Source organism: Pocillopora verrucosa, chromosome 2, assembly GCF_036669915.1.
Source record: "Pocillopora verrucosa isolate sample1 chromosome 2, ASM3666991v2, whole genome shotgun sequence".
Classification (NCBI taxonomy): domain Eukaryota; kingdom Metazoa; phylum Cnidaria; class Anthozoa; order Scleractinia; family Pocilloporidae; genus Pocillopora; species Pocillopora verrucosa.
This window is the reverse complement of record NC_089313.1, coordinates 17442923-17469416: the sequence shown is the minus strand read 5'-3', so window position 1 is coordinate 17469416 and position 26494 is coordinate 17442923. Positions and strand designations below refer to the sequence as shown.

Here is a 26494-nt window from a genome sequence, read left to right as displayed (position 1 = left end):
AAAAAGCTTCCGCCCTTTCATTTCTCTACCTGTTTTTTGAATCTCTAAGGCTTCATATGCTCCAATCGGAAATTCACAGAAAATTGGTAGGTTGGAAAAACTAGGGAAAAAAAAAATCATGACTCATCCGTATTTCTTTGCTCTGTAATGACAACCATCAATCAAAGAGTACCGCGTAATTCGTTAATTCTTGAATTGTATAATACGTAAGACCAACTCTGACACAATCGCTTGTGGATTTTCAACCGCATTTTTGATCATAGCGTGTCTCAACGTCATTTTTGACGTATAACGGGTACGGGACAACCAGTTTGGGATCTGTTTCATAAATTTTCTATAATCTGAAAGTGAGGCTCGCCATCTGTTCCGATACTACGTGACGTCATTCAAGATGGCTTCCGGCCGGCGGAGTACGAGTTGTGTTTATTTTCAGCGGACAGCTTGCAAGCTGTTCGACTCTTGGACATTTCGCTTTTATGTGAAACTAACGTTTCTGGCCTTCGATTGAAACAGGCCATCGAGAATTTCTCGCGTCGATCAACATCGCTTCGAATCTTCGTTGCCCTGGTACGAATAATAATGTTGATCAAAGAATACAGAATTCCTCTGCCGATGAGCGTGGAAGAGTATAGGATAGCTCAGTTGTATATGATCCAGGTATGGTTCTTTTGTTCCGAACTATGTTTTCCAACTGTCCTACACGTTCGAAGGAGTTGGATCGCGACTGCAAACTCTAGACGATTTCGCATACTGTTTGTTTCAGTGTTTGTATATGTACATGTCAAAGTTATGTACCTCGAACACAGCCTGAGCCTTGTAAACAAGCTTTCAGTTACCAAACCGGCGGACGGCCGATTTTTTTTTTCCTGACGATATATTTATACCTTAGACAGATATTGTGTTTTGACTGTTTCGATTGCCTCGGTAGTGAATTTTCTTGGCTTAGAATAGGCGACAAATTATGCAAAGTCTATTGTGGTTTAGATAGTAACTTTTTGTTGTGGTGTCCACGAATTTTTTCTCCCTTTCTCTCTCGTGACATTGTTGACATAGCTCGGAGCTAACTGGATCGAATCATTTCTTGGAAAAACAAGAACATACAATCATGATTTTAACGAATAATTTGTCCGTTTCACGAAAAAAGTGCGATCAAAAGTCAACTGAGGTATCTGTATGTTATATTTCTCGTTATAATCTTTTTGATGCTTGTATGTTTGTCGACATCGTGAGAGTGAGTGAAATCGAAGTGAAATGCACATTTGCACATATTTGCATGTCAAGTCGTCTGTGAAGTTGACACATTGGCGTGGGCGCTCTCACATGTTCGATCTTCATGTCAAATTTTCCGTCTTCTTTGAATTCCGAACAGCCTCTCTGTTCTCCACACAGAAACTATTAAAACCGTTAGATGCGAGTCAGAGAGCTTAACTTGTAACATCACTGCGGAGATTAAATCTGGGGAACGAAAATTCGAACTGTGGCTTTGATCAAACGGGTGTCGATTTCATTACCTTTGTCATAGCCTTTTCAAATTATTTTTTGGCTCCATAAAATCCCTTGGGGCAGATTTAGGTTCAACATGATATTGTATTCAACACTTTCTGGTATTTTATCTCAAAAACCTTTAATAAGGACATCCATTATTTCTTCCTTCAAAAGCCACTAATTTCCCTTTTTTACAATTTTTATTCAAAAAAATTACTTGGGCACATTGGATACCCAAATGATGGAATTCAGCTGTTTTGTGGTTTTAAACATTTTGTTTTGCCGGTCTGAATGAATATGAATGCTTTTGGACACAGGCCAGTATTAGCATTTTGATAATCTCAGCTGTTTTGGTTAAAAAATTTGTACTTGCTATCATAAACAAAATATTTTCACCAATTGCTGAGATGTGCCTCTTAGCTAAATTAAAATATTTGATAAGCTCCACTCAACCATAGAACAGAAAATTCTGCAGAATGTAAATATAACACTGCCTTCTACTTAAGTTGGTCCATAATTTATATAAATGTCAGTAGGTAAATGAATAGATTCATTCCATTTATATTGACTTCAATATCAGTTGTAAATGCCAAGTCAAAGTTCTAGTTGTCTCTTAGGTTAATTTTTTGGGGGATTAATATTTTGTAATTCATAGTCATTAAGTATCTCAGTAATTTTAATTATTGACAGGGATAATTGAGTATTGTTTGTTCTTTGTTTCATGACTGGACAGAGATGGTTACCTCTTCAATAATGATTAATTTAGCAGTTCATTTCTTAAAAATATTTGGTTTAACTGTAACACATTGAAGACTTTTACTTGATTCCATTTGAGAGCACATTTTTCTTAGATCTTATAAATGGTTGTTTCTGCAACATCAGCATAAGTTGGCTTGAGGGAATTTTGTACCTAGGGATAAGAAAGCACCAGCCAGCAGAGGTTTGAATTTAGGCCAGATCAAGACAGGCATTTTACTGTTTGGGCTAAATTATATCACAAGCATTTCAGAAACAAATAGCTGGCAAGAACACTGGCCACTGCTACCTCTGGAGAACACTGTAAGGACCAGTTGAAAGGAAGCATTAACAAAAGAAACACTACCTCCGAACTAAAGAAATCTGCTAAAAAGTCTTTAAAAAAATTGTAAAGGGTCAAACCCATTTTAAAAGAATCCATGAGTTAAAAGTCATTTCAAGGCTCAGTATACTTTTAAGGTCAATGAAGGATTATTCTTTCACCAGCTTTAAGTCAATGAATGGTTATCTTCAGTTTGATGTACTAAGGTGTTGATTACATCACTGTGACCATAGATACTGTATTATTTATCTTCATTTTAGGGAATTGTTATCATTACATTTTGTAATTTTTATCTTTCAATTTTTTTCTGTTGTTGCATTTCAATCTATATGAGAATTGTTTTGATTATCCAAAAAAAATTCCTGTAAAGTATCCTCTTTTCATGTACATGCTTCATTTTTTAATTCTGAGTTAACATTTTGGTTTTCTCAAGAGATCACAGTAATAATTGCTCATTATTGTTTGAAAGATTTTATAAGAAAGATCTTGATGACAAAGTCTATGATAGCTCCATAAAGAACTCTTCATCAGATGATGGTTAGCAGTGTAGGAGAATCACGATCACCCAATACTCCATCATTAGACAAATTAAATTTATAATTTGATGCCCTGTTACCTCTCCTTTACATTGGCCAAAAGTTGACCATGTGACTTACAAATAACAGCGTACAAATAAAGATCTGCTCACTGCATCCAATTGCATACTTGTCAGTAGAAAATGTCAAATGCTTTCTCTAACCTATTGCGAAGGATTTTCAGGATGATACATGTAGTTCTGAAAAATGAACTTGCCTTGACCTTCGGCCCCAACTTAAAAGCATCAGCTTAGCACTGTCAAATCACAAAATAATAATATTTTTCTCAACTATGTCCAGTTATTCTTAATTATTTGGAATTGAAATCATTTGCTTCAATTTTGGATATAATTTAAAATAAATATTCGATCCTCCAATAAGAATTCACAATTAACACTTTTGATTACAATTCAAATGAAAGTGTTGATAGGGTTGGCAGCAATGCAGAATGAGGCTTTTTTTTATCACTTGTGGTTTGTAGAATGAAAGAAATATACACTTAAGAATCTCTCATTATGAGTCACAAGATGACCTAACACAGGGTTGGTGGAATGTTTTGTAAGCTTTTTTTTAACTGCTTTGAAGGTGGGATGAAGTGTGCTTAGTGGTGGGCAAAAATTGACACCTGCAGTAAGTGCAAGAGGTACCAATATGAGTCACAAGATGGCTTAGCATAGGGTTGATGGAATGTTAAGTACACTGTAAGCCTTTTCCACTGCTGGGATGTGGGAATTAAAGAAAGTTTGAATGTGTGATGTAGAGTGTTTCAAGGTGGACAGAAATTGACATCTGCAGTAAGTCCTAGCATAGGGTTGGTGGAATGTTAGGTACTCTGTTACCCTTTTTACACTTCTGGGATGTAGGAATTAAAGAAAGTTTGAATGTGGGATGCACATGTAAATATGGTTAGAGATGAACAGAAAGGAGGAATGTAATTGTTTGGTGTGTGAAGGGGGGGAGGGGTAGAGCTTCTATGTCTCCCCACTTCTCCTGATAACAACTTGATGAAAGATTGTGCACCAGACAGCTCCACAACACATTTTGTTTGAGTGTTTTGATGGAGATTGCGCCCATTCCACTCTATCTGTAATACATGCATTTTGAAAGTTTATATGATTCAAAGAAAACTTAGGTTTATTATCTTTGTCATGTTAATTCTATGAGCATCTTTCAGTAATTAACCTGTGACAGTCCTTGTTTTTATCAACAGTCAGTTATTATAAAATGTTTATTCTTTTGTAGCACAATATTTTAAAACTCTTTTTGAAGAGACATGTTTTTCAATGCTGTTTTAATTCATAGAACTATAATTGTAAATAGTAGGTGGCTTAACTTGAAAAAAAATTCCAATTCAGTGTGTACACCTGTGCATTAAAATCATCACCTGTTGTAATCTTCTTTTGTTGATTAACGGTAAACTAAAATCAATACGTGACTTTTTCGCTTTTTTGTAAGTTTATGAAAGAAATTACAATAAACTTGACCGACCTTTACTCTCCAAACAACGGTGCGCCTTATAACCAAGTATTTTAGCGATTTTCTCAGTTTGAAAACATGCAATAATGAAGTTGCCGAATTGGGGGTGCGTCTAATAGCCGAGTGCGCCTTATAACCGAATAACTACGGTACATACATAATATTTATTTGTCAAAGTTTAAAATGGTTTTCAGGGTAAGATGTTTTCAAGGTACAATAATTAGTTTGATTTGAATTTTCTTTGTTTTAAAGGGCTGTCTTAATGTATATGGAATATATATTTTGATCTGGATAGAGGAAAATACAAATGAACCTGGTTTAAAATGGATTTGAATGGAAATTTAATTTAAGCTGAAACATTTAGATACATGTAATTAATTTCACTCTATCAATTACCTTATTTAAATAAAAAGTTAATGCAAAGTGAGTCAAATTAGTTTTAATCGACTTCTTCTGTTGTTCCTGTTAGAAAAAGAGTCGGCTGGATAGTGTTGGTGAAGGCAGTGGAGTGGAGATTCTTGAAAATACTCCTTACACAAATGGCCCTGGAGGAAATGGACAATACACAAAAAAAATCTATCACATTGGAAACCATTTGCCCAGCTGGCTGAAAGCAATTCTGCCAAAGGCAGCTTTAAGAGTTGAAGAAGAGGCATGGAATGCCTATCCATATACCAAGATGAGGACAACATGTCCTTTTGTAGAGAAGTTTTTTGTTGATGTAGAAACATATTATTACCCTGATGCTGGACAGCAGGTACATATTGTGGATCATTGTCAGTATCTGAGTGATTTTGCACCAACCCACTCTAAACCCAACAACAGTCGACAGTCAAATTAAGGTTAATGTTGAGTTAGGAGAGGGGTAGGTGTGCAGTTGCTCAGATACTGATATTGATTCCATATTTCTGCATAGTTTATTTTAGCTTTGATACCAGCATTTTGTCTATGCTATAAACATTTGCTTGTGAATCATTTTATTTTTTCTTGTCACTTGTCTGCACCAGAGACAAAACACCAATCTTTATTGATTACTACTGAATAGAGTGCTTTGAGTTTGAATTCTAAACAGTCTTCCAAAAATAAAAACTGGTCAAAAGTTTGTGTGGATATTCGATATTTTCTTATTGTGGTGTACAATTTCTTTCAGGAAAATGTATTTAATTTATCACCAGTGGACTTACAGGGAAGGGAAGTAGGTCAGTGTCTTTATCTACAACATTGAAGTTTGTGTTTTGTAGAATGTGTCTGTTGTGTGGATTTGTAAGAGAGCTTGCATCTACAGGTAATTTGAAGCTGCTGAATGTATGGCAATCAATATGAAATTTTGTTGCTTTAGCTTCAGGAAATCAAATTCTTTCTCTTCCAAATGGTATTGACCAAGAGATTTCTGCTCCTTATTCCTGTGCTCACTAGCAAATTTACTTTTGTGAAAATTTTCTTACAGATATAATTGATCCAATTAAGGATCAAGTGTCCTCCTCAGACTACTCTGAAGAAGAGGATCCTTTGTTGTATCAATCTACCAAAACAGGGCGGGGCCCTATGAAGGAGAACTGGCTGGAGCAGTACAGAGTAGACAAGCCTCCATCTGATGTGATGTGTGCATACAAGCTAATAAAGGTTGAGTTTAGATACTGGGGAATGCAGGTAAATGTTGTTAAAGAAGGATTTCTATGCTTTGTAGCTTTTAGAGGGTTTTTTAAATTTGTCTTTTTTTACTTAAAACTTTCTACGTAGCTTTTAGATTGTGGTGGACAAAGGTAATTGCCTGTACTTGTTAAAAAGAATCCCCTTTCTACAGAGAGGATATATTATTTTTGCCTTTTTTTTTACTTAAAACAATCATATCTACTGGATTACCAATAAGAAAATCAACCAATCAGAATAGTCTCTCTCTTAATCTTTCGTTGGGCTCCTCACGCAATACATTATCTTCCAACAAGACAACGGGGGAAAGAGCTTGTTTGTGACAAAGCTGAAGCCCGGTTGCAAGGGAACTATCAATCAGGACTTTTTCTCGGGGAAAAGTTCACCCTGTGCCAAACATGGGAAATTTTGCGCGAGGCTAAGCATGGTTGATTTCATTCTTGCTTCTAGTTGCTTGAAATAGTCCTTGACTACGACGATTGTTTAATTGTAAAAAAACTTTGAGTAAACGTGAGTACTTAAATTTGAAGTCGGCAAAAAAGGTGCTCTACCTCAAAAGTTTTGGAAATACGTAATTGTTTATAGTCGATTGACATGTTATCCATTCGGTTTTTGTTTTCAGAATAAAATCGAACATTTTATTCACTCGAGTCTGCGTCGCCCGATGCTAATGGGGCACAGACAAGCTTGGGTGTGGCAAGACGAGTGGTTCGGACTGACAATCGAGGATATAAGAAAGTTAGAAGAAGAAACACAAAGGGTGTTAGCCATAAAAATGTGTAGATTGTCCGATCATGGTATATCTAACACTGCTTCTGATAGAGACAGCGACCAGGAGGTGGGCTTTGCAAACGACAAAGGCCGAGGCAGTGTTGTTTATGTCCAAGAAAGCAATAGTGCCTCCAGGTTAGAACTAATTTCTAAAGCTTCGCTCGACGAAAACGAGAGCACTATCTCTCCTTCACCCGTCGCAATCACTGTGGAAAAATTCGGATTTGATAACGAAGATAATGCAAGGAACTCGAACGGCGTGGAATGCAATGGCTTAGCTCAGACAGACCTAATGAGTTCTAACGCTGAGAAACGATTGTCACGTACAGATATGTTAAAAGGTTGGCATATGAGTACAATTGAAGCCAATGATTCGGATTCAGCAGATGATGAATTTTTCGACGCTCAAGGTGAGTTTAATTTTTCCTCTCTGCTAAACCTTTTTTCATAGGGAAAGGTGTGGGCGGGGGCTCTCTGGGAAGTTTTGATGACGAGGGGCCACCGGTAAATTTTAATCCTACGAAATCCGTTCGTTTTTTACCCAATTTTAGAAGAAATAAGTGCAAATTATGGCATAGAAGCCTCCTAGATCCACCTCCCATATACTTAGTATGCTTTATGGAAAAACTTTGTGCAAAAAATTGTCCGTAGTATTCATGTAGAGCACCTACGATACCAAGTTAAAACCCACTTGAAAGTTTCCAGTCCAGACGGACACTCTTCAAGAAGCTTAAAATTGAAATTTTGTTATACCCTGTTAAAGATTCTAAACCCCTAAAACCGTCTTGAAGATGTTAATGACATATTAATGCAATTAATGAAATATTAATAGATTATTTATGTCGATAATTTACGATAAAATTCGCATTTTGTTTGTCTCAAATTCACGAGGGGCTTCAAATAGAAATATTACACTTGATGTAGCTACCATTTTTTGAGCGTGTTAACTCTTAGTTTCTCTAAGTTTTTTTGAGGGTTACATCGTTTTGTACAAATCTTTCGATATTGCAGATTGGTTGTTATGAATGGAGGGGAATCGTTCACATGACCCTCTCGTCAATTCGGCCATTTTAAACTTATTAGTGGTATTTTAAAGTAATATAAAGTCTTCTTAATATAAAGTAATATATTTTTTTTACTTTGTAAACATTTTTTTTTTACATTTTTTTTAATAGCTAGGTTTAATTAACAATCTTGTATATATTGTTGTAAATATTTCAGTAAACATTTTTATAAGAAAGGTTCAATTGATTGATTTTGTATGTTTTTGTGGGAAAATCTCTTAAAACATTTTTAATAGTTAGGTTTAATTTAAAACTAGCTAATAGGTAGGTCTACGACAGCTTTTTTAGCTGCTACTTTTCGACCTACGTTAACAAACAAAGTATGTATGTAACGTATGTGAAAGCCTGATACATCCTGTTTGAACGCACACGTTTCAACAAACAAATTTTCATGGGAAAGGTACTTCTGGTAACAGAATTACCGCTTTGCGATATGAACTTAAAAGGTTCTTATCGTCTAAGGTGAACATATCTGACAAAATAAAAAGCACTAAGAATTCTTTAGGTGGATTCTCGTACTCACTTGATTGTTTTTTCGTCCGTCGACATTGCAGAGGAATTTGAGGAGCATGCTTTTAGCTCGAATCTGCTGACCATACGTAACGTGGAACTGGGTAACAGTTTCAAGAGTTTGGAGTTGGACACAGATTCTTCTCGGGGCAGTAGAGAGTCGTTAGACTCACTGGCATCTGAACAGAGCGTAGATAAGGTAATTTTAGTGAAGAGTGTTAGTTCAGTTACTATGAATCAAAATAACGCTATTAATAAATACAGCTATTGAAAGACGTCTAAGAAAGGACTGTGGGTAGAAGACTGTCCGGCGCCATAGTACCTCTGACTAACTGTTAAGTAATGCAAAAATCAAAATCAATAATTTTCTCTTATCTTTTAGTCACCTCGGCTCTTAAGAAAAGAAAAATTTTGCAAAAATCAAAATCAATAATTTTCTCTTATCTTTTAGTCACCTCGGCTCTTAAGAAAACAAAAACTTTGCAAGAAAGTTAGTGATACTTCGACATGCTCGTTACCAGCCTCTCGCATCACAAATCTCATTCTGGTCATTAACGGCGGCACGCAATTAGACACTGGACTGGAGCCTTCGTCGCGTGAAATGGACTTTAAACTACTCCAGGATGCATTTGAGGCTGTGATAAACTCACACTACAGAGGAGCGGAAGGAAGGATCGCACTGAGACTCGTGGAGTGCCCTGCCATTTGCTCCAAGGCTCTTAATCTGTTGTCTCAGCTGTGTCCCTATTCAGAAGGTGACTCGGGTAAGAATTTAAAATGTGGTTGTTTTTTTACTTGCAGAGCAAAACCCCACGATGAAGGTTTGTACACTAAGGAATGCAAAATCTGACTACTGTAATGCATGAAACTTTGGTCGTAATATCGGAGGAGTTAGTTTGATCAGGCTGTAAATAAGGACAAATTCATAACTGGAATACGACGTCCGAAATATTTTTCAAAGCCAATCCGAAGTTTCTTGAGTCTTTCAGTAAAGGATAAACCATCTAAAAATTTTCCGTTTAAAATTAGTTGTATTATTTAATGTAACCAATGCAGTGAGATATTTATACATACGATTTTCACTTTCTCAGATGTGGCAAGTGTAAACAGTGGCTTCACCCCAGTCTCCAGTAATTTTCCTCTCAGTGCGATATCGCTGATGGTTTCGTCGTCCCCTTTTTATGACGAGGCAGTGAACTCCATGGTAGCTGCCACAAACATGGTGTACAGAGAGTTCTTGAAGTCGGACGAGGGCCAAGGCTTTCGTGGAGAGGTCAGTCCAAAAAAATTATACTTTTATACTAGCCAGCGGGACACACAGAGTTGTTTCCTTTTTTGCGTCTTTTGCACGAGCGAATGGTTTCGTTTGTTGTTGGCTTACACAGCGTTTCTTGTAGGGGTATTTCCTGAGAGTCACAAACACTCCTTCTTAGATTTCCCAGGATAAACTTAACATGAATAAGTTAAGGAAATGAACGTTAAAAGGAGACGCACCCTACATGTAGCTTCATACTCAACAGCTAAAACGCGAGTCTTACTCATTTTACAGAGGTTTACCTGACTGAATTCCCTAAATTCGTGTCTTTTTTCGTATTTCTACTTCAGGTTTGCCTCCTCGGCGACTGTATAGGAGCCCTTCTCGCTTACGATGCCCTAACCTCTGGTGTCAACACCACGCATAGCCGCACTCAGAGTTTCATCACAAACACGTCGACACTTTCCCCGAAAGCTGCGTCATTCGCTGCAAGGCAAAATGCAGACTCAAACGGCGGTGTGATGAGGAAACCTCGGCGGATCAGTAGTCACACTCCTCCCTGCAAGAGCAGTCTGGAGAATTCTCACAACCTTAGGCTGAGCCTGAGCAGCGGAAACATTCGAGAAAATGTTGACCCCGAGACAGACGAGATGATTACTGCTCCGCCAGTGGATGAGTTGGAAGACAACGCTATAATCTCACCCAGCCTTCTCAGCAGGGCGGCCAGACAGCATACGTTTAGCTTCGACACTATGTCCTTGTCGGTAGAGTCAGTGGACAACGTGATGTTCGATTTTGAAGTTAGCAAATTTTTCGCGTTTGGTTCGCCCATTGGACTTGTGTTAGCATATCGAAGGTTCTTGAATGGGGAAGACAGAGGAGGTCTTGGTAAGAATTTATCATCACAAATTTTCGCCCCAAAACCGTTGTGCTTTTAAACCTGGTTTCCGTTTAAAGTGACAAAAAAAATGCGTTAAGCGATCGGGATGAATATACGGATGCTGGGCTAAATGATCATAAACGGCGGAGATGATAAGGAAGACCTGTATCGTTCGGACAAAAGTGAGGTTATATCGCCAGTATCTAATTCTCCTTTCTGTATCAAAATGAATCAGCATTAAGGTCAGGAGAACAAAGGAAATGACGTTGATCGCCAACTACAGAAGCTCCTGACTGTTAAACTTATTCTTGGGATCAGTACCCAGTATACGTAAAGAGATGTATAGAGAACGGTTTGGACAATATGCATACTGATGTTAGGGTGTAAAGTGGAAGGCTCTGTTTTGAAAATTATCGCGCGGATCATACCAATTATCACAAAAGCTGATGCGACCGGTAAAATCTAGGTAATCATTTGGAAACCAAGCCATGGACATTTTGTTGCGCATGCGTCGATGGGAAAGAAGCTACGTCAATCATTGCTTGGTGTTCTGCCCTGAGGGCGAGGCCTGGAACAGCTCTTGAAACTTTTTTCTAATTCTGATTTTGTTTCCTTTTGCTATTAGCTCTTCCGCCCAAACCTGCTTGTAACCAGGTTTACAACCTGTTTCATCCGTTTGACCCATCAGCATCCCGAATCGAGCCTTTGATCGTGAGTCAGTTTTCCCAAATTCCGGCCGTCAAAGTACCTCGTTATCATCGATTCCCACTGGGTGATGGCCAATCACACGTACTCAGCAACGTCATCGGTGCTTACCCAGAGTTGTTTGTTCCCCAACCGCCTTTAACCCCTAGTTCCCGGTCCTTTACGGGCATGGTTCAACGAGAGAGCAACTTGAGCACGATAAGTCTGGTGTCTAGTGACAGTTCTGGAGGGGCAGATCTGGATATGGGTATGTCAAAAAAGGAAATGATGAATAGTTTAAGAAGCTCCTGAGTGTCAAACAGATTCTCTTTGTCAGTGTCATAGTAAATGTAAAGAAAACAGTGCGAAGAGTAGGAATTTATTATTATTAAGGTGAAAAGGGGAAAATTAATCTTGGATGCATTGGTTTTTCTTCACCACGTTCCACTAATATGACTGTGTGTCAAATGTCCATTCTAATGCTGTCTTCCATCTCCTTTTGTAGCTGTTCAAAACTGGTGGGGGATCAAGCGCGTGGACTACGCGCTGTATTGTCCCGAGGGACTTCAACAGTTTCCCACAGCTGTACTCTCGCCTCTCTTCCATGTCAGTTATTGGGAGTCTAATGACGTGGCTGCGTTCGTCGTCAGACAGGTATAAACCGGTTTTGCCGCTTGTAAATTCTCTTGGCACCCTTGCCCTCACCCTATGCCGGAGAATTTGCTACACAGACTTGACAGTGCGGTTAGGTCATTAAAGCCTCCACAGAAAATTCATTATGGTGTGTATTTGATTTGTTGACCGGTAAATCTTAATTCTGATATCCGCTTTTCATTCGTTTAGATTCTTCATGGGGAATGGGACATTTCAAGTGCGTCTTCTCCCAGCAGAAAGTGTCAGACGTTTTGTCCCTCCCAACCCAGAGAGAAGTGGTTGAAACGGAGAACTGCCATAAAAATCAAGGTATCTTTCCCACTGAAAAGAAATTTCCGGTTCAAACGTGCTTTGCTTTCCATCATGTTCATGTGACACCTGGAGTTGTATAGTTTTACTAAATTTACGTTGCAACCTGTGGTCTACTTTCACACTGTTATCCAAATTTCGCGTTTGGAAAAGAACCGGCGGAACGTTTTGAACGATTTTAAAGCTTTTTAAAATGAAGAATCAAAGGGGAGATGCACAAAATGAAAAAAGTTGCTAGAAAGTTTTACAAGTTTGTTAGGGTTATCCTGAAACAGTGTTGTTTTACTTAACCGTAAACGTCAAGAACGAATTGTTGTTTGACAGCCCGAAGCATCTTCGGTAGTTAACATGACCATTACAAAATTTTGGTGATTGAAGTACGATTACTATCATATGACCCGTAGGGCCTTGCGGGCAATCCCGTAGAAAACCATGGTGAAAGCTGACTAGTGTAGTTATGACCTCGAGCCAAATATTTTCCCGTCCAGCTCGAATAAACTCAGTCTATAAGTACATATTATTCATTTTGATTCCTTGGCAGAACCTTAACGCCAACCATAGAGCCAATGATTTGGTAACCCTTGAAGGTCTTGACCAGGTTCTCACGGCCAGGTTCATGTATGGACCTCTAGATATGGTATCTCTGAGCGGTGAGAAGGTAATGAACTCTTCATGATGGTCCCAATACACGCTGTGATTGGTTTTGAGTACTCACGTCACGTCACGTCACGTCACGTTGTGCTATGTCACGGCACGCCACGGTTTTAAAACTCACGCCACGCTTCGGCCAATCAGTTGTAAAACTAACGCCGTTCGCGACTTGTGCACTTGGTTGTCCTGTTCTTAAGATTTGCATGTACTTAGCTTTTATATCTATGAGCTCGTTGTAATGTTTCCTTTGTTTGATTGGCTTTTGTAACTGCTTTCGCTTTTGGGTGTGTGACACTCCTTAGAATTAGGAAATTGTATGTTATGGGTAAGAGAGATATGTTCGGCGAATCTTATGTAATACGAATTTCTCTCGCGGTTGCTCTCTAATTCGTTGAGTATACATCGGTACAGCCTTCTATCGGGCAGGGAACCGTTATAACGTGGTTAAGAGCGACTAAATTTTTAAAACTATATCCGCCGTCCCATCCATGGAGAGCTTGGAAAATTATTCAGCGGACACCCTTAAATCTAGGCAAGTTGGGGGCAATAGATAGAGATTTGCTTGAATACTGCATATCAGTAAGGACTAAAATTTGAGTTCCATGCATGAAGGTGTCTAAAAGATCTTACACACTTCGTGGTACTGAAACCGGAACAAACTCTCCCCACAAGGGCTGATGTTTTGCTAATCCTTTGTTTCCATTGCCCTTTTGTAGGTCGATATTTATGTAATGACCGAACCTCCCTCGGGAGAGTATGTTTTATTCGACACCGTGATTACCGGAAGCGGAGGAAGGCTATCGTGTACTATTCTTGAAGAGAAGAAACTTCCGGTTGGCATTTACCCAGTAAAGTTGGTCGTCAGGTGTGTGAAATATCTATGGTCATACTGGTCTGGTCCTTTGACTTTATAGATCAGAGTAGAAATTCTCCCCTCTTGTTTCTATCTATTTCCTTGTAAATATGTTGTGTGATATTGGAGTGATATTGATTTGATATTGTGAGGAGAAGGTATATCTTAATGGCTTCTGATATTTAGAGGGTTAAGCGTAATGTATCTAACTATCATACTAGAGGAATTTTATATCACCTTATAGAACGCTTCTCACCGTAATTTGAAACGGATTTAGAATGTGAAAGGGCTTGTTGTTCAAGGAAGATGAGACAGAGGTTGGTCGGCAACAAGAACCAACAACGTGATCAATTAAATTTGCATCTCTCTTTGGTGGACTTGAACGATCCTAAACTCCCCGTCTCTATCCTTCAGTGGCATCAATCGATTGAACGTAGGTGCCAGACTTAAGTGTTTTTTCAATCTTGCCTTTTTTCTTTCAGAGGTGATCATACCTGGGTAGACAGTAACGTGGCCGTTTTGCCGCCTAAGACTGAGGCTGTGGTTTTCAGTATCGACGGCTCGTTTGCGGCCAGCGTCTCCATTCGTGGTAAAGACCCAAAGGTCCGCGCAGGCGCCGTGGATGTCGTTAGGTAAGTTAAGTGTTGTGTGACGCAGTGGAAGAATCATCATCGTCATGATCATCATCATTTTTTTTTACTTTTTAACAATTAAAAAAAACTTATCTACAGCTGCTATAATTTATAGAAGGCGAGGAGACCCAGGAAGCCACCGAGCTTCCTTCCTTTCTCGTTAGTGTTGCTTTACACACCCTCCCCACCCAGTCTTTCTTACGTCCTGGCTATTCTCTCATCAATAAATTTTTGTCTTCTTCTAGACACTGGCAGGAGTTAGGATTCCTAATCGTTTACGTCACAAGTCGGCCTGATTTTCAGAAAATTAAAGTCATGTCTTGGTTGGCGGAGCACAATTTTCCGTATGGTCTGGTTTCTTTTGGGGATGGAATCTCAAAAGAACTTCAGAAACATAAAACTGAGTTTCTTCGATACCTTGTTAATGATGTAAGTAACTGACCACAGAGGTAAAATGCTCAAACGGTAGAACGCAAATGGAATGAACCTATTATAATATAAACGAACGGTTGTGTATATAAACGAAAGAACGAAGATACGAACGTGCGTATGTCTCTGTGTACGACGAACGAATGCAGACGCGAACAAATTGACCCAGGAGCAAATTTAGAAACCTTACGAGAAGTTTAAATTTTTCTTATTAGTTATATAAGCTCAGGCTTTATAATCTAAGGAAAGGCGACTCGCTCATACTGAGCCAAGGAAAATACTCTGCTCGTAGGTTACTTTTTTTATAGACACTAAGACACTAAGCCTTTCCTTTTTTCTGTCTGGCAGTGTCAAGTACAGATTCACGCTGCGTACGGATCAGTAAAAGACATATCGGTGTATTCGTCAATTGGAGTCCAACCACATCAGATATACACAGTGGGAAAATACCATCCAAGGAAATACTCCAAACAAACTCAGGTAATTTTTCGGCTCTGTTGAGTGCCGTGCAGCACACGGAAAATTTTCCGTTCGTTCATCTAGATTGAACTGCACAGCCGGTGCCAAGGTGATTATCGGAGGTTCGAGTTTAAACGCGCGCGAATGAAAAAGGTGTCTTGTCGACAGAGAGGTATTAGTTTGATAGATTCCTCTTGGTCTACTCGCTCACCTTTCAGTTTTTGCTCTCTAAACCTCCTCCCGCGCACAGCAGGATTTATTTGCTCTAAGTACCAGGGGAGATCTCAAGCGTTAGGAAGTTCTCGCATCCATTTGGAATAACAAGTTTGCATGCCTTCAATATTAACATTGCACCTAAAAATGGCAGCTGATTCCTCTCGCCCAAGTCTGAAGGGTTTTATTATGTCAACAAAGTATCTCTTTCTTTGTTTTTAGTTCCTAAAAGACGGTTACGCAGCTCATTTGACTGCGCTCACTACACAAACTATTTCAAGGCCTGCAGTGGGAAATTCTCGTTTGATCCTTAGGCGCGGTTGTTTTGGCCTTCCCTCGCGTGTGTCTAAGACAAGACACAGGCTAAAACGGTCAATTTCAGACAAACCTTCGTTTGAATCTGATAAGGATTGCTCGACAATATCAGGATCGTTCAATTACTCTTCCTTTAGACAGACTAAGGGGCGGTCGGTGAGTAAGTTTAATGAACAGTAGTTGAGGAAAATCACTCTTAAAGTCAGTAACTTGTAGAGGATTGCATTTAAGAGAGGGATTGTACATATATACAGAGATCATTTTCATTTGAGTGCGCGGTTTTGCGAAGATCTCAGGGCTTCTCCTCAAGTGTCTCACGTCTGAGACACATGTTTTACATACCAAGTGACTTACGTTTCAGCCAGATCTCTCGAAAAAAGCGTGTTCGTTTGAACATGTTCGGCTTCCTTTTTCTAGTGAGTTGAACCGATGCCTCAAAGTCCGTGGTTCGAGTCCCAGGCCACCCTTGTAAGTAGCGAACTAGTTTTGCCATCTCGAATGGGAGACTGGCAACCATTGTTATGCTTACATAACACTGATTTTGTGGCACTTACTTTCTTGGCCTGACTGGCATTGAGCTTCTGAAATTGTTTTGAGATTTCACGCTTCCTCCTGTCTATATCGTAAACTTTGGGTTATTTAGATAAAACTGTGTGTAAGTCAACATTTCTGCGCTGTTGACAAAGTGTAGTGAAACCCTCTATTCATGGGACACTAACTCAGATTTTTACAAAACCGTTTTATTTAGGATTTTCATTGAACAAAGGCACATCTTTTCAGGGGTGTTTCCCTTCGTGTGTTTTGTGTTAGTGTATGCTGTTTCACCCTGTGTTTAACAGTTAACCTGTAAGAGATGTCGGCGATTTAGAATAGCAAAGTTGTAACCACGAAATAATTATTGATTAACAAAGAATGAAAGAGTAACCAATGAATATTATGTTATGTTATTTAGCTGTCAATTATCTGGCTGGTCCATACATAGACATGTATTTTTACTTATAGTGTAATATTATTGCAGAACATATGCCGTTATTATAGTTTATCTATGTCCAGACTTGACTGTCTTGTAATAAGGAAGAAATTTAACTTAATCGAATAGCGTCGAACATTCGTCGTCCATTTTCTTCTTTTTTTTTTTTGTTCTAAGTGTGAATTTATAAATCCAGGTACATTAAGATATCTTGCAAGAGAGAATTTGTTATAGGTGTTCCTTGAAATTTTAACTTGAACATAATTTCTAAGCAATCGAAACAAAAATCTTGATGATCTGAAAAAATAATCGTTAAACACTGGTGCGTAATCATTTTCATTTGTTAAGAAATAGAGCTGGCCTTTTTCAGTTGTCAATGTCTTAAAAAAAGAGCACATTGTGGCATACAAGAAAATGATATTGTAAATAATTAATGTATTTATTATATTAAGTTCTAAGAGTATATATTGAAAAGTATTTACGTTATGATTTTTTAATGATTCCAGACTTGCTTTGATCAGCAGGTTGAGAGTGTCATGCCAAATAATTTTAGCCGAACAAAAATTTTATTGTTTTCCTTTTTCGTTTGAATGCAGCAATCAGATTATATCTCCGATCGTGTGTTGGTCAGAACTCCCTTAAACTGGTTTCTGTCACGTGCTAACTGAAATAGTAAGTTTTTGGGTCACTTATAAAGCGCATTTCGATTGAGTGTCGTATAATCAAAACCAGAGTAATGACAGCTGTCAATCAAAGGAAGGAAAGTATCGTTAAGAGGGAATGAGAACGCGAAGTAAAGAAGAGCAAACTGCCTGAAGCGCGGGAAAACGCAAGTGACCAAGTCGTGATTTGTTTTAGTTTTGATCTGATTGGTTGAGAGAGCAGCACGAGTTTTCTGAACTAATCACAAAACGAACTAAACAAAAGCAAAGAAATCAATCCCGGAATACTGTCGGTACTAAATTAAAACTTGCCTTGTTATGTTAGAAGAACTTTTGTGCACTGTAACAATTTGCAGTGATAGCAAGTAGTGTAGTTGAACAATTACATTGCAGGCTCAATTGTTCGTTTGAGGTGAAAGAAATCGAATTTCTCGAAGAAAATCACAGGACTCCTAAGCCATGTAAATGCTTCTATTGTGAATTAATCAGTAGTTTGTGGTTTGACTCCTATGCGCCATAAGATGTGTTGCTGTATTTCAAAAAGTTGATCTTTATTTATTTGTATAATGTGTTAAATATTGTGTGAATATTGTGAAGACAGTATTAATTTATTATAGTGTTGTAATATAATGAATCTATGTGACGATTAGGAACGTAGTGAAGAGACACACCCTAGGTTATCAGAGAGAGTACCCTCGGTTATGCCTGCAGGAGAAGTTCATATATTCCTCCATGTTTCACTCCTTTCACTCCCACGATTTTTCACTCCCCAGATTTAAGTATCGATTCTCCCTACTGTCCTCCATATATCTTTTTAATTCAACCTTTGAGAATTTGGCTTTAGTCTAACTTTATCCCTCAAGTGAAATATAAGTCTGCTTTCCACCACTTTCCTGTATAATGATGTTTTGATGTTTTAAGGAAGAACGACTCATCACTTACTCGTGGGAGTGAAGGGTTAAATTGGAAAACAGGGTACCCAGGTAGTGAACTAGTGTTAAACCGTACAAGGTGAAAGGAATGACCATGATATAAATAATAACAACTAGAAACATGTACAGTGAAGTTGTAAATGATATTAAACAGTCATTTCTGAGTTAAAATGCTTTGTCTTCTTGAGATTATGTCTGTGAGCAGGAAGTGTGACAATTTGCCCTTCCTTAATCGACTTCTTCGCTTTGAAGCCCAGGGTAAAAAGCATCAAGCGTGTCTGGTCAACGCCTCAAACTAGATAATCAATGGAAAAATAAACCAAACTATTTTTCCATTTCTTGAAGTTTTCAACCTGTGTTTTCATTCCTACAGTAGTGAGAGGGTGGCCTGGGTTCGATTCCCAGAGCTGACGTCACATGTGGATTGAGTTTGTTGTTGGTTCCCGTCCTTGCTCCGACTGTTTTTCTCCTGGTACTTATTTTCTTCCCTTCACAAAAACCAACATTCTAAATTCCAATTCTACTTGGGAACAGTGGAGAAAAGAGCCGCGCACTTCGTGGAATGTTTCCGTTCCCGTCATTATTGTTATTATTACTATAATTACTGTTTGAAATGCTATTTTTTTATTAACTGAAAGTGATTTACCACCGATCCACATATTCCGACTGTAAGCAGAAACTCATGTTACATACTCATGGCTCGTTGTTGAGCATTTTATGTCACACTTTTAGATAACTGAGAACTAGTTACTTCAGTCATATGGCCGGAGACTTTGCGTCAAGCTATATCTGTATTTTTTTTTTTTTTTACTGTAACGGGATCCAACTTATCGTGAGAGAGCACTGCTCGAGATAGAGCCCAAATCTTCACGATGACATCGATCAAACTTTCTTTCTTATCAACACAATTCAATACCTTACGCCTCACTAGATAGTGCTACAAATGGGGTACTTGGTTAATTCGCTTGAAAAATTCATGTTTTACGGTAGATTTTCATTGAAATATCCCGCTTGGCTAGCGGAGGGAAGGATAGGGGAAGGAGGGGGAAGTTACTTCGTCCACGATGCGCTGTCTTCGCAAGTCGCACCCAACTTCAGGAATATACCTCCCTCTTGAATCAATCAACTTTCCCCCTCCTTCTCCCTTCGATCGATGGCCACGCGGGCTATATATGAACTGAAATGAATAATTCATCTTCAAAACGATTCGTAAGCCTCTGAATTTTGTTCAAAACATCCAATAAGTCCCGTCTGTACTGAGTATGGTAAATATTAGTTCGATGCGGTGATAATTACGACCCGCAGATGATGGAAAGGGGCGGTTGTGATTTATTCACAATTCGAGGAAACAATCACTTTTCAACTACCCACAAGCAAATATTGTCACAACAACAAGTTGACAAGTTTGGAATTCAAACGGCTTTAGGAACTGCCCACATTCTCGCTTGTCGATCAGAGATATAACTCCCTCTTTACCTCTTCAGTCTATTAAAACAATTTTGTATTAGCAGTCCATGGGAACATACAATAGAGGTTCATCAGGAAAATTTTAAGTGTGGGATACCGCTATTGTTTCCGCGGCTGTTTTCTAAAGTTGATTTGCCTATTCTTTTCTGAAGATACTGGGCTTTATTAGTAGCAGATATGTTGATAATCTTTCAGTTTCAAGAAAATTAAAAAAGCGACTTAAAACGTTTGAATATTACCCTGGAGGAGGGGCTTTCTAGATGTTCGCGAGAATTTCAACATCTGAACGGAAGCTTGTTAATCCTGTTCGGCTGTATTTAAATAGAGTTCATTTTCCCCTTTGAGTCGACCACAACAGCTTAGTTTAATCGCACTAATATTAAAAAACCTGTTTTTAGCTAAAAAACTCCAATGAACATAAAAGCTTTTAAGTCGATGGTGTGAAAAGCCTGAGAACAAAACAGCTATGATATTAAATCATTCTCTGTTGTATTATTGAATAGTATAACATTTTTTTTCCTTTTCGGAACATTTTAAAGAGATGTAAGCTAAAATGAGATGTCAAGGAAATTTTTTAGGTCTTATTTTACGAGACAGGGGAAGAAAAAATTTTCAATAATTTTTGCCACACGCTCACTATGGTTTTCAATTGGGCTTGCTGACAAGTTTAAGCCGGTGCCAATTTGTTCTCGAAGCCACCATCGGCTGCATATAGCCACCTGTAATGATTGGTCATTACAACTTATTGTGAAACCTCATCAAACTTTAATGAAAATAAAACAAAAGATATTTTGCATGGTGCTTTACACAGGCATGGCAACAAAATTTGATATCTGCAAGATGTGTGTGGCGATGAAATTGTCGCCGTCATGAAATACCTTGCTTCACTTCCACCGAATCTCCAGAGAGTTTCAAACCATTTTTGCATTAAAACGCAGCGAGCGTTTTGTACTGAATATAAGTTATCATAAAATTTACCGTCTTTGAAGGAAATAAATCCGACTCTCACCCGCCGCGCCCTGATCGATACAAGTGTCAAGAATCGCGAGAATTCCAAACGGCAGCTCTTGAGTAGTTTTGGGGTTAAATTTCTCGCTATCGAGACAACAAGCATCACATCCACGTGTCTTTCGAGACATATGTAACCATCTAAATTGATACCTGTTCAAATTTGCCTACCCGCAGTCATTCCATGTTTAATTGTGTGCGTAACCGGTGGATCTATTCTTTTAACGTTCGTAAAGTGAAAGGTTTGGTCCTTTACTGGGAAAAATTGCATTAACTGCTGAGTGTTTATCAACTCTGAGTACGAAAGACGTGTCCGTAACAGAAAATCTTAATCGTGCCTCAACATATGCAAGATTGAGGACCCAAGTCATTCAATAAATCTGCATGCCATATCCACTGATATACACCTGTGATTTGACATGGTGCGCCAATCCAAAAAATCAAGGAAGCTATTCAGTCTCTGTGTGACCGTATTTGACTTTTTTTTTTTATCAGCGTTCAATTGCTCGACACTATAGGAGAGAAAAAAAAACCAAACAATTTCGGAGTCGGGTTCAACTACACTGAACGCCACCTTAAAAGTGTTTGAGTAACGGAGCTAAAATTGTAAACAAAAACGTGTGTATTTACCTGACAAATTAAATCAGTTGCTCTGGTTGTTTACTTGGTTTTTCTTATCTTAAACTTTTTTTACCTTGAGTTTGTTTTTATTTATTTTTTATGGTGATCTATGATCTGGAGTTGAAGCAAAGAACACCGGCTTCTTTACATCAGTAACTTAGTAACGATGGTACAAGTGAGCGAGTAAGCCAATCAAATGAGGCTAATTTTCTCGACATAGAAGTGTGAAATTTCTGTCTGTGATGCTAAGCCGAAAATTTGTCGCATAGGGTTTGCGGCGGGTAACACGATGAATTCGCCAAATGTACCTTACTTTAGAGACGACTAGTGGAAGCCATTACACCTTCCCCGGTACAAAATGACCTGGAATAAGGTAGGATGTTATTTGTTGAGGATGCATGTAAAAAGTGAGTGGTGTAGACGCTTTGTCCAATTCACACTCGTAAGCCAACCACTCAGCTGTTATGAAGAGAGTCTCAATGACTCTTAGGATGAATGGCTCGTTTAATTCTAAGCCTTTCCCCTTTGTTCGATCTAAAAAGTCGTCGGCTTTGCTTTGAGCCAACCACGATCATTTTTCCGGGATATCGATGTATAGCGGTGCTTTTGAAAAATACTCACTCGAGACAGCCAGACATTGATACCAGACTGATAATTATGCACTGGTAAATGAATTTACAGAACTTCACCAGATTAGGCATTAGGTCGAATAGTTTTTGTTCCGAAGAAGAATATACTTGAAAAGCTGTTGACCGGGAAAACTGTTTCGTGTACGAACAATTTTTCGTCCATGGACGTTAGCCAGTGGTAATTGCTTCTTCCCAACGTGTTCAAATAAACAAAGAGGTTATAAAAAGTGTTTGATTAAAACTCAAAGACCAGTAGGTGGGTGGGTCAAAGTTTTACCTTTTTGTGATGCATTCAGCTTGGATTTACACAAAAGTTAGCTTGTCTTAAAAAAGGATATAGTTTGGAACAGACACTGAAGAAAAATAAAATGCAAGTTTTCATTTGATGTTTGAGAATATTGAAAAGGAAAAAAGAGAGTAAATAAAAATAAATGATGAATTATTTTCTGCGTGATAAAGTAAAATTTTTAACGTATACCCATGCCAAAATTGATGGGAATAGTAGGAAATAGCTCGGAGAAATGAAAGGAAGGGCTATTACAGTACTTCAAAATCAAACAATTTCTTATTAAAAACTGCGATATTTTCGGGCTAATCCGATGTGTAAACAAGTATTGTATCTCTTTAAACTATACTATTTTGATAGAGCCGCGTATGAGAACCTCTTGCTTTATCACACGATATCGACCTTGATCGCCTGGAGGGCTGCAAATCACGTTTTGTTCTCACATACAGTGTTCAAGACGAAGCCCTTATACTAAAAGCTGTGAACGAAAAAAAACGCCCTCATTGTAATAAAACAGAAGGAGAGTTTTAAGAGCGATATCATCGCCAGACTTAAATCATACTTTATTAGTCTGTTATCTCCTTCTCGATTCTTATTTGGATTCGCGTGGCAACACGAGAGCGCGTGTGGGTGTGTGCGTGAGTTTGCTGAGAAGGGAGAGTGTTGCGTGACTCGCCCGTGCAACGGTGGCGAAGGAGGTCAACTTCTCTGTCTTTTAGATATGTTATCTCTTAGCGGTTGAAGATTAGTAGAGCTACTACCAGATTCGATCTCTTTAGGTGGGGATTACTTTTTGGGTTCCTCTTGGACATTTCCTTATGTTGAAAACGAAACAAGGAGGGATTTGTTTTTTCTTCACTTTTCCCGGCCGATAACTTTTCTTGGAAAATTTTCGTCTTGTGATCACTTCGAATGAATCGTTTCTGTCTTTTTCCAGGTACAATATCGTACTTATTCTATAAAAACATGCAAGGAAGGGCTAAAAGAAAGGCTCTGAATATTTTCCCTGAAAATTTTCCGAGCATTGACCCTACGTGATGCAAGAACTGAACGATTTGATACGTTCTCCCTCGCGATATCACAAAAAACTCTCACTTTCAAGAAACTTGGTCTTCGACACGATCAGAACCAAATACGAGCTCGGGAAAACTTTTCCTCAATAGATTGAAGGAATGTATAGATATATGAAGAAGAGTTAAACGGTAGCGGCAAGTGATAGGTGAAAATATACCTATTAAGCACCCGGTTAGAGCACGCCCTCTGAAGAAAGGAGTCGAAATTTTGGCAGAAACTTGAGTGTGGATGGATGCTGTTTGTGCCGGAAGGAACAAAAGACACAGGGAATGAAATAAGTAAATACTCAATTGTAGGCATGTTCTGGCTTAAGAAACGTAAGAGAAGATCTGATGGACTAAAACAACGTGATTTTAAAAACGGAAGCATTAATGGAAAGTTGTACGGCAGGATTCGGCTTTAATTAACATTAGATTCTTAGCTCCGTATCGAGATTTTACGAATAAGTGAGTTTAGGAAATAACATGATTTGAACAAACTCATTCTGTTTAACAGCAAGTTTTAGCACTGATGGCTAAAGTCAGTAAGGAAAGCTATCTCTAAAGTCACTTGTATCAACGTATCAACAAGGAAGCTCCCTTGATGAATTGAATGAATTCTAGAAACTGTCAATGTGGTTGACAAAGCGTAAAAAACAGGTAAATGAAAAGGGTTTACTTTTCCCACCTGTAGAGCTGAAGTAAGACCTTTCTGGCAGTATAATTGAAAATTTCAGGTTTTTTGCAAATTTTGGCACTTCAGAATGACTCATTGTCAGTTGAGGTTGGCATTGATAGCAAACATTCAGGGTGATATGGAAACCAATTGTACATCAAGTGAAATTTAAAGATCTCATCATCATCAATATCTATTAAAAGAAATTGGCGTCCGGTTGGTCTCGTATTAAATCACAAATTTTTTCGAAACACCTGGATTGTCTCAAACTAATAGGAGGGAAATTAAGTTTGAGAGAGCAGCGTAACCACAGTGAAGTGATGGGAAAACATTGTCCGCAATTAACAACTTCGAGTGCCTTAAACTTCATGATACACTTCTAACCGCCCACACGCTGCCATACCAGTTAAGCACGTGCATTGAATTGAAACCAACAGCTTAAAACTGTTTAATCTTCTGTACAAACACCACAATACACGTGTTGGAAGATGTCCAGAGAATTCTCATCAATCTTCTATTTTCCTGAACATTTTTTTTTTACCAGCAAGTCAAATTGGATAAGACCCAATTAAGTGCGATGCGTTCTTAGGGGCTGGCTCGTAAGCGGTCGAGAGAAATAGCCGACAATTTTTACATATCACCTCTAATTTGTTAGAGACATTCAGCATTATCCAGCTTTAAATTTTCAATGTTTAAAGCTGAAGTAAATTAATTTTTTTAGTGTTTACTTGACCGTGTCAGAGTACATTTGGGATGAATGGAAGAAGCATGGTGTGGTGCCAAAATAGCCGACACCTTCCATCAGTTGTGTTTGTACTGCAGATCTATAGATCGAAAAAGTTTAATTTACTGCAAGAATGGTTGAAATAATAAATCTTAAGGAGTGGATATAAAGTAACATTCTGAAGTATTTTTTAGCGGTATATATGCATATGACAGTAAAGCTAAGTCGCAGGAATTTTAAGTGCATTAAGGCCCTTTTTTCAAGAGCTCTTGTGAAAGAGGTTCATTCATAATTGATCATTGGGTTTCACCTGCCAGGAGTTGGAACGGATTATCGCTTTAGTTCCAGTTACTAATTCACTATGGATGCGAGAGCAAGCTTTTGTGGCCTGGCGCTTTTGCGTTGGCATAACACCAGGAATAATTCACATCCGTTTGCTGACAAACGCGTGTAAAACCCGTGGCTGCTAAAGGCGGGCCTCTTTTCAGACATTTTTCAATTTCCTCGACTGTTTAGAACTGGAAGCATTGCACCGGATCCTAGGTTGCGGTCCTGCAAACACAGAAGAGAAACTTCGCGGCTTTGTTTTGTTATTAAAATTAATTCCACGTAGGAAATGTATTCATTCTCTCTAAGGACGTGGTCGCAGTTGATATGTCTCGGATAGCCAGCGAAGTTTTACCTTATTTCCTTTCTCTGAGATGATAAACAAGTTCATATGGACATCATCCAAGCGCGCGAAGTAGAGAGTTTTTTCGCACAGAACACATCTAATACGCGCAAAATTTCAACGTTAAAATTAATAGACGTGTCAAGGAAAATTTTTGCAAAGCGACAATCTTGTTCCATGTTTGCATTTCACTCAAAAGAATCGGAAGCTTCTATTTTCACAAGTTCAGTGAGGAAAAACTCAAAACATAGACAGGTTTTTTCAAAATAAAAAGAAAAATGACTGGAATAAAACTATTGTTATTCGTCTTATTTTGGTAATATCTGGAATTTTTGTGGCCACGGTGTTTTTTTATTCACAGCTGTTTGGTCGTAAGTCATAAAAATTTAAACATTTTATCCCCACAGTATTAATTTCAAGAGGGTTCGACAGAGTTTACTTCTGTTTTGGCTGACTTTTGTTCAACAAATACTTCTGCAATGGGCAAGTCATTGAGAGCAAAATAGTCCGACTTGATAAGGGATATTAAGACCTGCTTCTGTAGGACTTTTATAATAGTTTTTTTATAGATAATAGCTTGCCATATTCAGATCTAGCTCGAGCCATGTGCTAATTAGATGAGTCAATACACTTCAATAACAGCGAGCTCTTTGATGAACAAAGACAGAAAGACTTAATCGAGTCCCACACGGCGAACAGCTAAAAAGAGAGCGCGCACAAAGAACTACCAATTATCCGTTTGAAATTGTTTGACTGTTTAGAGAATTTGCGCGCTCTTTAACACACTAGAGTAGGCTATAGTGCTAAGACACATTACGATTGATGCGATTCGCGTGAAAGAGACACGCAATAAA

At 38.4% G+C, this 26494-nt stretch overlaps 1 protein-coding gene across 1 annotated transcript; it reads left to right on the top strand.

Annotated features, from left to right (window-relative positions):
* Positions 1 to 387: 387 nt before the first annotated feature.
* LOC131792826 (protein retinal degeneration B) lies at positions 388 to 18672 on the top strand. The gene is made up of 18 exons (XM_059110233.2): positions 388 to 657; positions 5084 to 5371; positions 5765 to 5813; positions 6062 to 6264; positions 6887 to 7445; positions 8654 to 8808; positions 9061 to 9373; positions 9701 to 9882; positions 10215 to 10752; positions 11370 to 11696; positions 11934 to 12082; positions 12272 to 12391; positions 12933 to 13049; positions 13759 to 13907; positions 14378 to 14527; positions 14773 to 14956; positions 15305 to 15436; positions 15851 to 18672. Exons 1-18 carry the CDS (start codon positions 580 to 582, stop codon positions 16121 to 16123), a joined length of 3966 nt encoding a protein of 1321 aa, XP_058966216.1. The 5' UTR covers positions 388 to 579; the 3' UTR covers positions 16124 to 18672.
* Positions 18673 to 26494: the final 7822 nt, after the last annotated feature.